Source organism: Pempheris klunzingeri, chromosome 4 (genome assembly GCF_042242105.1).
Source record: "Pempheris klunzingeri isolate RE-2024b chromosome 4, fPemKlu1.hap1, whole genome shotgun sequence".
In the NCBI taxonomy this organism is placed as follows: domain Eukaryota; kingdom Metazoa; phylum Chordata; class Actinopteri; order Acropomatiformes; family Pempheridae; genus Pempheris; species Pempheris klunzingeri.
Genome location: NC_092015.1, coordinates 2,932,499 through 2,946,262, shown reverse-complemented (window position 1 = coordinate 2,946,262; position 13,764 = coordinate 2,932,499). Strand labels below are relative to the sequence as shown.

The 13,764-nt window shown below is 42.8% G+C and overlaps 1 protein-coding gene across 1 annotated transcript; it reads right to left on the bottom strand.

The window, feature by feature from the left end:
• Positions 1–6,304: 6,304 nt before the first annotated feature.
• dcun1d5 (DCN1, defective in cullin neddylation 1, domain containing 5 (S. cerevisiae)) lies at positions 6,305–13,359 on the bottom strand. The gene is made up of 10 exons (XM_070829166.1): positions 13,279–13,359; positions 11,952–11,988; positions 11,742–11,784; positions 11,130–11,229; positions 10,369–10,531; positions 10,148–10,239; positions 9,438–9,546; positions 8,578–8,682; positions 8,333–8,435; positions 6,305–6,804 (listed from the first exon to the last, which is right to left on the bottom strand). The coding sequence occupies exons 4-10, from the start codon at positions 11,195–11,197 to the stop codon at positions 6,749–6,751; spliced, it is 696 nt and encodes a 231-aa protein (XP_070685267.1). The 5' UTR covers positions 11,198–11,229; positions 11,742–11,784; positions 11,952–11,988; positions 13,279–13,359; the 3' UTR covers positions 6,305–6,748.
• Positions 13,360–13,764: the final 405 nt, after the last annotated feature.

The window sequence follows — 13,764 nt, the reverse complement described above, 5'->3', positions numbered from 1 at the left end:
ATATTAGAGTTTAGAAAAAAGAATTGAAATTATATTGTGCGTGTACAAAACTAAAATAAAATAAACAAAAAAATTTAAATAAAATAATAAACATATACATACATAAATTGTTGTGTTTGTACAGTAATAATAATTTTGCTTTTCCCCTGTTAAATACCCCCCATATTATAATAATCTATCTATCTATCTATCTATCTATCTATCTATCTATCTATCTATCTATCTATCTATCTATCTATCTATCTTAACCTGAGTTTCTTCCTGCTTTTGTTTGTCAAAGTACTTTACAAACTTAAAGGTACAATAGAAATAAAGTTATTATTTTCATTGGTTGTTTTATCATTCCAAGTAGTAGCAGTAGTAGTAGTGGTTTTATTAAAACACAATAAGTAATTAATGGTTCCCAGTGTTTAAAACTCGTGACTCATTTATACTAAACAGCCGTTTGTCACGTTTCAGTTCCACAAAAAGAGACATTTCTCCTCTAAACTTTGGATTTATTTTGATTATTGTTGGATGCCTGAAGAGGTAAAACTCTCCAGCAGTTCCACAACAAAAAAAAACCAACTACATTACATGTTTTAAACAATATCTTTAAAGGCTTTAACAAACAGGAACACAGAACAGAAAACGACAGTTTAAAAGCAGCCATAATGTGGGAAATACACTACAGAGGGATTTAACCGTGGACCTGGAAATAAAGAAACAGCTTTAACGTTTTCTGACAGCTGGAAGGAATTTACTGTATCAGGCTGGAAAAGTTTCCTCGAAGCTTTTGTGATAAACCACTGACCTCTGCTGTCTGCGGTGGGACCTACAGGGAGAACTCAGTACTTCACTGTGTTTGCAGCACCTTTAAAAACAAGGTTCATACAAAACAGCAGAGAGCAAACAGAAGCAAAGTAATAATTAAAGACACAAAAGACAAGAGAAACATTAAAGAATGCAAATGAGCATGGAGTCAATGGAGTTCAGCACAGGCCTGCTGGCCATGTGTGCTCTGTTTGCAGTCCTGACATGAAACATACACACTGCCCAGAGCAGAGCGGGGCCAACAGTTTGCTCTGCTGGGTGGCCGGGGGGCAAATAACAGGTTAAACTGGACATGACAAAATCCACAGCAGAGCAAATAAGCAGACGTTTACCACTGAATCATCATCAGAAAACTCAACTTCCTGTATGAAAGAGACTTCAGGGTTACATTTACAGGGCTCCCACTCTGAGCAGACTTTTCCAAGACTTTCCATGACTTAAAGGAGTAAAATGAAGTTAACAGCTTCAAGTTTACTTTGGTTTCCCACTTTGTTGCACTGAAGAAGTGTTTTTCCACTTTTAAGATGGTTGACGTCTGACCTATGAAGTAAGTTTGATGTAAGTGATGTTGATACACAATCTGGAGTCTGCACTGGGTGTTTTATTTTGAAAATCAACTGGATTCTCCTCCTTTCTTGACTAGTTTCTAATTTCCAAAGCACATTTCTGACCTGCTGACCTCTCAGGTCGTCTGGGATCAGCTCTGCTTTCTGTCCTCAGAGTCCAAACTGAGCGTTCAGTTTCTATAACTGCAGGTCTGCTGCATCTCTCAGCTCTTTTAAATCAAGGCTGAAGACTTTTTCTGTTTGCTGCTGCCTTCCATTAAATCAAACACTTTATTGATTTCTTGCACTGTAACATTTATTCTTGTAATTTCATACCTGTCTTAGTCTATTTCAGCTGTTTTTTTCTCTTCTGTCGCTGCTTTTTAAAATTTAAATGTCCTTTTTTAATGTGATTCTTTTGCTCTTTGTCAAACTTCCTCTTAAAGTTTTATGTTAATCACTCTGAAATCACTCCTGTGGTTGAAATGCTGGTTTCAGCATTAGTTTTAGAGTTTTTTCAATCAATCAATTAATCTTTATTTATAGAGCGCCAGTTCATACCAGCGTTATCTCATGTCTCTTTCCATGAAGGGCAGGTCCAGACCAAACTATTCAATTAAGAGAGAGACCCAACGATTCAGGAATTTAAAATTAAGGATTCAAGAGTCCCCACATGAGCAAGCGTCAGATATTATATTTTTTCTCCCACCTAGTTTTAGTTTTTGGTTTAATTTTAGTTCACTGGAGTGACCTTGGAGCAGCAGCAGCTTACTGGGACGGAAACAAGGCTGATATTTTTGCACTTCCTGCTGGTTGCCAGTAGAGCAGAAGAAACATCCATCCATTCATTGTCGATACTGCTTATCCTTGAGGGAGCTGCCACTGGGCGAAAAGTGGGGGTAGACCTGCTTTCTTTCACACCTACAGACAATTTAGAGTCACAAATTAACCTGCATGTCTTTGGACTGTGGGAGAAAACCCACGCAAGCACATGGGAGAACATGCAAACCACCACAACACCTGCTGCCCAGGAGAAAGGACTTGATGGTGTTTTAACAGAGGAAGACGGAAGCATGTTTATGTGATCAAGGTTTTACCATTGTGCAGAACGCTGGTGGCTTTAATGCCTCTGTGATGCTATTAATCTTTAACACCATCAGAGGAGAGAAGACTTCCACTGTGTCATGTGAGAAAATGCACTTTACACTTTGCCAGAAGAGGCTGAAACAGCAACACGTCCATCAGCAGACGATGTGCCGAAAACACGGCTGCATTCAGAGGGGATTATAGCGGCTGTCACAGGTGAATATCATCAACAGGTAAATGTCAGACTGAGCATGTTTTACCTGTAACACAGACATTAAACTGTAAAGCTCTGCTGATGTGTTTAAGGTTTGTTTTCTGTTCTCTGAGCTGCACTGTGAACTCATTCACAGCATCATATGACAGGTGGACAGATACTTAGTGACAGGCCGATGTTGGCTCAGTGTTTTCAGACCTGTTATAGTTCTCTGTCCTCCAGCTGGTGTTCTCTGTGTGGAAGTCTAAATGCTGTAAATATAAACACCTGAAAGTTAGAATCTGAGCGACTCGTCACACCTAAAGCTGCATTAATTCAACTGAACAAGCTGAAATCGTTCATATTAAGGCCTCATATAAAGATATCTAACTGTTATTATACAACACAGGGATGTTGGAGCCCCTTCATGTCTCACACTGAACAGATAATTAAGATGGAAACACCCAGGAAATAATTCAGTACAGTGTATTTTTATCTTTTGTCTATTTGCACATCCTCCAACACCTACACGACAGCATTAGCTATAATTTGGAGTCTTTATCTGCTTTCTTCACCAGAGACAAATGTCTTGTTCACTTGTTTGTTTGCTGGAAACAGCTGCTGCTGCTGCCGGACATGAGGCTGATATGAGTTTGAAATGACACATTGATTGGTGTAGTTTCTTTTTTTCTGCTGCTCATTTACAGCACTTAAACCATAAAAACACAGCTGACTCTTATTTCCTGTGCAGGTTTAAAATGTTAACCAGGTGGTTAACTTTCACAGCTTTTCTGGCTGGATCAGCGAATCCAGAACGAGCCGCTCTGACGGTCGCACCAACCTGCAGGGTCAAAGGTCACCTAGAGGCAGAGCTGACGCTAAACTGTGGAGACGGAAAGAGCGCAGGTCGGTAAAGAGGATCAACACAAACAGAGAAAAAGAAGTCCTGCCTCAACACATGAGCTCAGTTCAGTTTATTTCACCTGAATAATCCACCCAGGCTCATCACAGCGACCCACGTGAATCTGTTTCATCTTTCTTTAAAAACAAAAGGCCAAAGAATTTCCTGAAACAGCTGAACACTGTGGAGCAAATGTCTCTGAAACAGGAGACAATTGTGCTTTTGTTGGGGACTATTTGCAGCAGCAGATTCATACACATTTTCTGATGACCAACCATCGTGACCCAGTTATTGATAAATCCTGAGACGCAAATTTGTGCATGAATGAATGTTCTTGCATATTTTTTCTGCCTTTAATAATAATAATAACAGCTTGGATTTATATAGTGCCCTTCAAGAAGCCCAAGGACACTTTATATAGTACAAACACATAACCAGAGTATTTGGGTCAGCAGGTTAGTGTGTGTGACAATCAAAATAAACTACTGTGTGTGTTCATGGTGATGAAGGACACACACACACACACACAGAGGAAGAAGTACTTGTTAGCAGGATACATTCATGGATAGTTTGGGTGTTTTCATGGCATTTGTTGACAAGAAAAAACCTTTTACTACCTTTACTTTCAGTGGGCATTCACCTGCAGCTCTGTAACTCCTCACCTGCTCCTCCTTTCATGTGCAGGTGTGGTCCAGTACTGGCACACCCCCTTCGGAGAGCTCCAGACCCCTGGTGTCCACAGTGAACTGGACCCTGTCTTTGTGCACCGTGACGGGAGCCTGGTGGTCCCCAACACCAGCGTTCTCCACATGGGCCTGTACTACTGCGTCCTGCAGCACGCAGAGGGAACCACACTGTGGCCGTACGAACTCCACGTCAGTCGTGGCAACCATCAGCAGAACCAGGAACACGGCCAGTATGGGCAACACTGCAGCCGTGGTGCGTTCAGGTTCAGGAGGGATGCTGGGTCTGAGGAGGAGAGGCGGGCGGGGGTGTCAGACGGGGAGTTTGCAGGAGCTGTGGCGGCATCGGTGCTGCTGACGTTTGTGCTGGGCTTCAGCACTGGAGCTCTGACCAGGACCCATGTTCTCAGGTGCGTTCAGGGCCCTCACACCCAAGCTTTTAACCATACAGGGAACACAACAGAGCCCCTAAATCTGATGAAAAACATATTTAAATCTCATGTTAATGAAACACACATGAGCATATGGTGCACATACTCAGACAGTGTTTCACTGCAGCTTGAAATCTGATAAAATAAAAATGTTCGTTGTCCTTCACTGAAATAAACTCCCCTTTCCTCGTAGGTGTTTAAGGGCCATCAGTACAAGGCTGCGATCACCACGGCAACAGCGATGCCACACTGACAGGCTGGACAGTGGCTCTGAGGTCACCATGACAACGCTGCCACCCATGTACGACAACCACACCTTTGAGGTGGAACCAGCGGGGGCCGACGACTCCGCGAACTCGGAGATAACGATTTCGTCGACAACCTCATCTCCACCTGTAAAACCTCAGAGAAGCCTCCGGATCAAACAACCGGAGGAGCAGGAAACCACCGCCTACCTGGAGGGATGTGACTACACGAGAGAGGAGGAGGGGAGGATGGAGGAGCAGGTGGCAGGAAGGAGTTTGGAAGACAAGATTGAAGGGTGTGTTGGGGAGGAGGAGGATGGGGAGCTCAGTGGTTTCTATCCTTTAGGAGAAGAAGATGGAGGGAGTCAAACCAAAACAGAGGAGGACGAGTGCAGTGAGGATGGAGGACAGTGGAGGGAGGCAAAGCAGGAATGGAGACAGGAGGAAGAGGTGGAGGTGGAGCAGAAGAATAGCAGCAGGGAGGATGGAGAGGAGGGGAGAGGAAGTGAGGAGGTGGAGGCAGGAGGTAACAAGGAGAAAGGGAGAGATGAGAAAAGGGAGGAGGAGGAGGGAGATGATGGAGAAACGCGTGAGGAAGATGAAGAGATGGAAAAAGAAGACGCTGAGACAGGCCATGAAAAACAGGAGGACACAAAGACAGCAGGAGGAGGAGGAGGAGGAGGAGGAGCATCGTCCTCCCCGCCCCGCCCAGGACGTCGCAGCCGCGTCATTCGCCTGTACCAGTACGACGAAGATGGCCGGCGATACGGCCACCTTCCAGACCCCGCCCCCGAGAATCCAGGCCCCGCCCCCAGGCTCAGGCAGCGCTCCGTCTCTCTGACACGCCTCAACGCCATCATGGCCGCCGCCTCCGCAGGGCCGCTGGACACGGGGGGCACAGGGAGGGAGGAGAGGCCCCACTTCCACATGGAGATATAACAAAAGACGCTAAAGTCAACATCATGTCTGGGTTTAAAGGGCTATTCCGTCTCGTGTGGGGGCCAAACTGACTACTGTCACCTTTAACCTTTAAAAATGACTGAATGAATGAATCTCAGTAATCATGAGATCTGTGCAGCATTGTTGGTATGAATACATTATTTTGGTGTGTGGATCAACACTACAAAGAGAAACCTCAACATTATTATTCTTCCCTTGTGTTTCCTTCCCTTTGTATCAATTAGTTTTTTTTTTTCAGGGCCAAAAGAGCATCACAAACCAGCAGCTGGCACTTCACCAATAACCCATATCCTCGTTCAGAGTAGCTAAACCAACGAGGTGAAGGGATGTCGTCTCCAACTTACACAGACGTCAATATATTCTCCTTCAGGTTCCAGTTCATCACTCTGATCCTGGATATGTACCTCTAAAGCTTTTGGTGAATGAAACCAATTAAGAAGCAGCTCGTCAGACTTCCGTTTCCTTTTTATTATTGTGAAAACATCTACAAACGAGACACAAAATGGGAAAAAATTATTATCAAGAAAACATAAATTCCACAGCTCTTCTCTCAGTTCAGTTATTTTTTAAATTTCTTATTTTAAAGAACTTTTCCCACATGTTCTTTTCTCCAAATTAACACCATAAAAAGTCTACTCAGTGAGAGAAAAGCCTCTTGGCCACACAGGGAATCTCTGATGGGATGTGGGCGTAGCCAGAGTCCACGGGGACGATCCTGATCCTGATCCTGATCCTGATCCGTATTTCTGTGTGTGAAAAGCTGAGATTCTGTCAAAGATCTGAAACTGCAGTTTTTTCTTTTCTGAAACGGTGAAGGGATTCCTCTTGTGTTTTCTTGGCTTTTTTCTTTTCTCTCCCTCTTTCTCCTTTTTGGTGTCCTGGTGTCGTCTGCTACGATGACGACAAAGCTTTCTGCCATTCGACAAACTCGTCTAGCAGCACCGGCCCTGCAGACAAAACATTTACACCCGTGTGTTTATCCTCCTGAGAGCAGAGGCTTAATATTTAGATTTATATTACATATTTCAAGCATTTGGGAAAGTTTTTCCCCATCAAAATTATATATATTTTTAAACCTAAGCAAACTGTGACTAAAAACTGAAAATAATTCTTATTATTGTGAAATAATTCATGGATTATTTGACTGTCACATCTCTGGAAGTCCCACTTCTCTTCAATCATTCACAATTACCACGCTCCTTTTTCCCACAGCACTTGAACACAGCACTAATTCTGACTCTGGATCAGTGTGTCCACATCTACAGTTGAGACATTTTCTGATTGATGAAAGTCTACAGCAATAAACATCAAATCTGAAACCTATTCAGCTCTTAAGTCTGTCAAACAATTACTATTTTATTTTCTACTGAGGAAATGTGGGTAACCCGTCGTGGCAGAGCTGACCTTTGAGGGAACCAGAGAGTCTAAATGGAGGAAGCTATCATATTAGCTGCGTTGCATCATCCAGTGTTGTATAACCCTTACTCTGCTGTACGAGAAGTGAAGCAAACAGATTTTCTCTCTGTACCAACGACAGGAAAGAGCCACTGAAGCCGGATTTATACTTGATGCAAAGAGCTATCGGGACGGTTTTATCAGATGTGACTGGGCCGTACTGTGCTTTAATCATATTCCTATAATAACTGTGCTTATGTTCCTTCTTTCATCCATACAGAGCAACTGCGGGATGCCTCGCCTCATTTTATCACTGAAAACAAGACACATTTTTGTGGTTTCTGCAGCCCCTGCTTGGTACAGCCCCTCTGCAGCCTTAACACATAGCAACAGCTTCAGAGCCTAAACATATCTGCTGCACATACACCCTTAATGCAGACGTAGAAAAGGTCATTTTCCTGGACAAAACATGTAATTATCATTAACTTTCATTTTCCCACAGAGCTTATTTTCTGCAATAATCCAAAATTTGATGGAAAAGTCCCATTGGCTTTTAGTCAAGAGAACCAAGGTGATGCTAACTAGCTAAAAATGCACCATCCATGCAGCACTATTGATATACTTGTTTTTAGACAGGTTCACAAAATGAAAGTAGAAGATTTGCGTGATTTAAACCACCGCCTGCGTTTGAACATCTGTCAGCAGCTGCTTGTGGGAGCCGAGTGGACAGAACAGTTTTCATGTCAGCTCCACGAGAACAAATCATCAGTGTCTGTATGCAGCCTGTTGATTCAGTGTTTCAGTTTCACCACCTGCAGAGCGAGTGGGGGAACCTGCCTGCAAAGTTAGTGAAGCGTACAAGCTCACAGACACACTGGACGGCGAGTAAGTTCACAGCACATAAAAGTGGGATGTTTATGTGAATGAGTCTATTTCTGTGGTGTTTAGTGCACAAAAGAAAGTGTAAAAAAAAGTGGTCTGTGATTTGGCGAGTGACAAAGAAGCTTCTAAACTCGTTCTCTATGTGAATCGCCTGTTAGCGTGAGACTGATGTTACTAGTGAATTGCTTGTATACTCACAAGCTCCATCTTCATCGTAGTTACTGAGGTCTGTGTTGATGGTCCTGCTGAACTCCAGAACGTTATACCACTGGTCCTTATTCAGCCCCTTGTACTTGGACTGCTGTGGGAGAGATGAAGGGACGGGAGTTTATGTTATGACTCATTTTGCCACAATAAACTGCTGAATTGTCCTCCTGTGTGCTTGTATAACATCCTAAATTAATTACTGCATGTCAAAACAAGCAGGTAAGAGCAAAATGTACCTCCAGGAACTGGTGGAAGACTGGGAAGAGAGGCCATATTCTCCCCAGCAGCAAAGCCAGCATGGATTTAGCAGTGTCCATGTCCAAACTCCTCTGGTCCTTGTCCTGAGGACGGGACAAAGGCACAAAGACAACAGTGAGTGGGAGGTGACAGCAGCTGCTACTCTGTCAGACCGTTAGAGCTAAGATGGAGGCCACACGGTCAGTAACACCACTCCCTGAAGAATTAGCATCTGGTTTTTGGAAAAACAAAACCACGATTTCAGAGTGAAGTAGACAGAGAGTAGATAGAGTAGATAGAGAGTAGATAGAGAGTAGATAGAGTAGATAGAGAGTAGATAAAGAGTGGATAGAGTAGATAAAGAGTAGATAAAGAGTAGATAGAGAGTAGATAGAGAGTAGATAGAGAGTAGATAGAGAGTAGATAGAGAGTAGATAAAGAGTAGATAGAGGGTCGACTGTTGCCTCAGTTGCTTAGGTTGTTATAGCATCTGATTTTGATGTTTTAAAGAACAAGTTTGGATCTGAACTAATTCCTAAAAATATGTGTTAAACTACCAAAGTCACAGCAACTAGACGAACAAATCTGTTCTCTCTCTCGCTCTGTGAGGTAAAATGGCTGTTTTTGTGAATGGAGTCTGGTGGCTTTGAAGAGAGTGATATAATGGCTGTTCACTTCCCATAATGTTGTCAGACACTTTGATCAGTTTCCCCAAAAGATTATAGAACAGCCATTAAAAGCTGTTTTGCGGCTGCTGCTGGACCAACTCCAAAACCTTTTGTATCCATCAGTCACTTAGACATCTACATTTGTACAAATGGGGTGCAGGTTTAGAAAGAAAAAACAACAGCAAACTCACTCTGGCAAAGTCAAAGGCGTATCTGTAGATGTTTTTGAAGACTACAGAGTCGTTGAGCTCATTGCGCAGGTAATCCAGTTTGCTCTGTATCCTCTCTGTGCTGTCACACCTGCACACACACACACACACACACAGAGTTACAGTTCACACCAAAGGCAAAACAAACTGTTCGCCTTGCTTTACTCGTTTGATTGCTGATCTTTTTTTTTTGCATTACTTGGACGAGTAAACACACATGAAAATGTGTGCCGGTGATGCTGGGAAAGCTGCTTGTGCTAACTTGTACAACCAACAGCTGCAATCAAATGACAGACATATTTTCAGAGCTAATTTAGTCAACTTCCTCGCTGACTTTTCTCAAATCCGTCTCCTTACTTCTCAGTTCTCTGTATGCATATTGTAACACAGACGCCACAGAAGGTGTAACCTCTGTTTTCTTATTCAATGTCACAATATCACGACAGGAAGCTGCCTGTGGTCACACGGAGCTCATTACCACGTACATTTAAAGTGAAAAAACTTCAACTCGTGAATATCCGACTGATAAATGAAAAATGTTTTTGGTGTGAACAGACCTACTGACAGCTACAGAGAGTGAGGTGAGAAGCCTTGTTGTGTTTGAGTGTCAGCAGAAAGGAAAGTTTAGATAAAAGCAGCTTTCCTCTCTGTTCAGAGTGTGTGTGTGTGTGTGTGTGTGTGTGTTTTCTTACTGTAATAGCGTCATTCCCCTGACCCACTCGTCTTTAGTGAAGAACCCCATATTTGCTGCTTCTAGATGCCAGGCTAAAACTAACATAATAATCTGCAAGACAGAGAAAGGGACGATGAATGTCAGAATCAGAAATACTGCATTTTTCCATGGGGGGGGGGGTGTAATCTTTTAAATCCACACTGGTGCATGTGAACAGGGTCTTCAGGGGCAGGGACTCACATTCTCTGGTTCCACACCGATGTCTTCACAGAACTTCTCCATGGCCTCCGGACCGACCACCTTGTCGGGGCCGGCGTACTCTTGGAACCAGGCCAGGCACTTCTTACTGGAGAACAGTTTGTCAGCGATCGGCCGGGCCCCACGGATCTGAGGTCGAGTGAAACTACGACACAAACCAGACAAGGATTCAGGTTTTAGAGAAATAAAAAAATCAGTCACTAATTTAGGTGTTACAGATTTAACAGAGGCGGGGTTCATCCTGGACTGGTCGCTAGTCAATCACATCGACACAGACAACCAACCTGGAGAAAATATGTGTTTGTTTAGTATTATCAGTAATAATTATTGTCCTCTGAAGCCTTGAGGGCATCTGCTGGTCTGGTCCTTGCCCCGTCTGTTGTTTGCGGCACGAAGGTAAAATTAAAACCCACATTTATCTGCTCACATACACACAAGACTGACTGACTGACTGACTGTGGAGGAAAATGAGAAGGCAGGGGGGTTTACTGCCAGGTGAAAGACAACCCTGCCAGTCCTTTTTCAGGCTACTGCAGGGTTCAGCCAGTGGCCGTCCTCTCCAGCAAAGAGCCTTTAAGACACCGAGTACTCATTAGAGGCTGGACCGGCGCACTACAAGAGACGACCAGGACCCAAACTGAGCAGACGCAGGACACAAAAACAAATGAGAGTGAGGGAGTGTTCATGCACTGCAGACAGATGAGCAGATATGAGACATACACAGTTAGACTGTGTGTGTTTACCTGGTGATTTTACACTTGTGCTCATCATCATCTGCATCAGGGAGCTTCCTCTTCCTCTTCACAGGCATCACTGCACCTTTAATGGGCTTCACTAGCTGGGCTGCACAAAGGAAAAGATGCTTTTAAAATCACAAGTTGGCACACAGTAGTGAGACACACACACCCACACACACACACACACCCTGGAGCTGCCTGTGGCCTGCCCAGGGCAAAAGACACAGATGATAAGACAGAAGCAGCTCACTGCTCCCACGTCTTCTCCATAGTGGCTAAAATATTGGTGACAATTTTATGTAAACTAGCACACATTTAAACACAACGGGCAGTTATAGAGATCAGCATAATCGGTTTATGTCATGTCCATAAATCACACCACAAGTTGTTAACAGGATTATTGCGACAGGCCTAAACACACACACACACACACACACACACACACACACACACACACACACACACACACACACACACACACACACACACACACACACACACACACACACACACACACACACACACACACACACACACACACACACACACACCAATGACAATGCAAGCCAACAATCAATAACCTATTTCAGGATAAAATGTGCAGAGTGCAGCTCATACCTGTGTACTTTTGGCTGCCTTGTCCATTCAAATCTAAGATACTCTAAGATAAAAAGACATCAAAACCTCAGGTAAAAAGGCCCCAACACAACACCTTATATATATATGATAAACTTTAAAGACAGATTAAGATTGATGATGAGAATATACTGCAAAGTTAAATGAAATAAATAATAAATGCTAGCCTGCATTAGCTGTACAAGTACTTACAAGCTTGTCCAGTGTTCCTGATACCGTACAGACGTCCCTGAGGGTAGACACATAATCAACACAAGCAGGATATCATTAGAACTCAGAGAACATCAAACATACACGCTATCAGAATCAGCTTTATTGGCCACGTACGTGTGGACACAAACAAGGTATTTGACCCAACTTTTCCATTACTTTTAACACGCTTGTAGAGAAACTGCTGCCAAGTGTGAGCACACTGTTGTCTGAAAGGTGCCAAAACCACAGAAAAACACTCAAAGTATGGAACACATGATGCTGCACATGTAACTACTTTTAATAAAAAGGCCAAAGCACGCCACCTTTATTTTAACATCACATTAAAGGTGGATCTTTGAGGTTGGTATCTAGAATGAAGCTGCATATACAATAAGGCAAAAACAAAGGTCTGTGTCAAAGGGAAAATACTGCAGCTGATGCAAGCATGACTCATCTTCTTTTCATCATAAGTCAGTGAAAGAAAAAATCTGAGGACCGTAAAACATGTCCTCGGTTATCTGAAAACCATAAAACTGGATTTATTTTAAATTCTGTGTCAAGTTCAGACTTAAAGCTGGTTCATACAAACTTGCCACAGCAGCAGTCTAACACGGGGACACAGCAGGGTTTATATAATATGCGTTAAATAGGTTAATACCCTCTGGCTTTTTAAAGACAATGACTTAACACGACTAATTGATGTCTGCAATGTTTGTGAGGTTAGAATATCACAGACTACAGGCTGTAAGGGAGGAGATCACATGTTTAAAATGTCTGGTATAATAAAATATGGAAATAAACACACCGATCCAATACCTATTTCAGCTTCAAATCAATAAAACTGAAAATGTAGAGAATGTTTCTGTCATTTCAGCACACAAAGGCGGAATAACAGAGCTTGTAGACTGAATATAACTGTTTTAACGGGACAGTTTCTAACGTTTAGTTTTCGTTAAATTAAACGGCTTCTGGACCGTTGATGCTAGCCAGCTAGCTGAACGCGGCTAACGAGGATGACACAATAGTGACCAGAACTCGCATTTGGTTGTCAACTGAACCTTACAGAAACTTTAATAACATCGTAAGAATAGACATTTTTGTGTCACATTATTTTCTGGGGCTCAGTTCTCGCTGTTGGGACACTTCTATTGTTTGCTAGCTAACGTTAGCGGAGAACCGCCGGTGTTAGAGCTACTCTTGCTAACGGTAGCTAACGTGTCAACACACGCGTCATAAGCTCATCAAACCCAGCAATCATGTATAAGAGAGTTGCTTGTTTTAACAATGAACACTAGATAAAGGCACTTAAGTACTTCCAAACACTTACTTTTCTTCAATTAACGCAACACTGGCTGAAAAATCACTTCCACTTGCTTCTTCTTACACCGGCGTTAAAGCTGTTACCGGCGTTTCCGGGGAGTGGACCATACCATAGCTCAATAGGGGTGTTTGTGAAATAAAGGTTCTCCTATCAAAGAAAATGTTTGCTTGTATGCGTTTTACAAACAAATAAATAGAAACATATTCAATTAGAGTAATGGAAATAATATATGTTGTTTTATCTAACAGCGAGGAGCGCGAGGAAAACCGTTAAATATATTATCCACCCTGCGGCACCAAAAATGGTGGAATATGCCTGTTTTTAAAGGAACAGTCCTTTATTTTTGGTCCCACATGTGGATCTCTCACACACTTCAATGAACTCACTGACCATGAACGACAGGCTGTGAGCTCTAATCAGCATCACTCAGCATTACTCTACAAAAGTCAGGTGTGACTTTGTTAATGTTTAGTGGCTTTAGCTAATTAACTT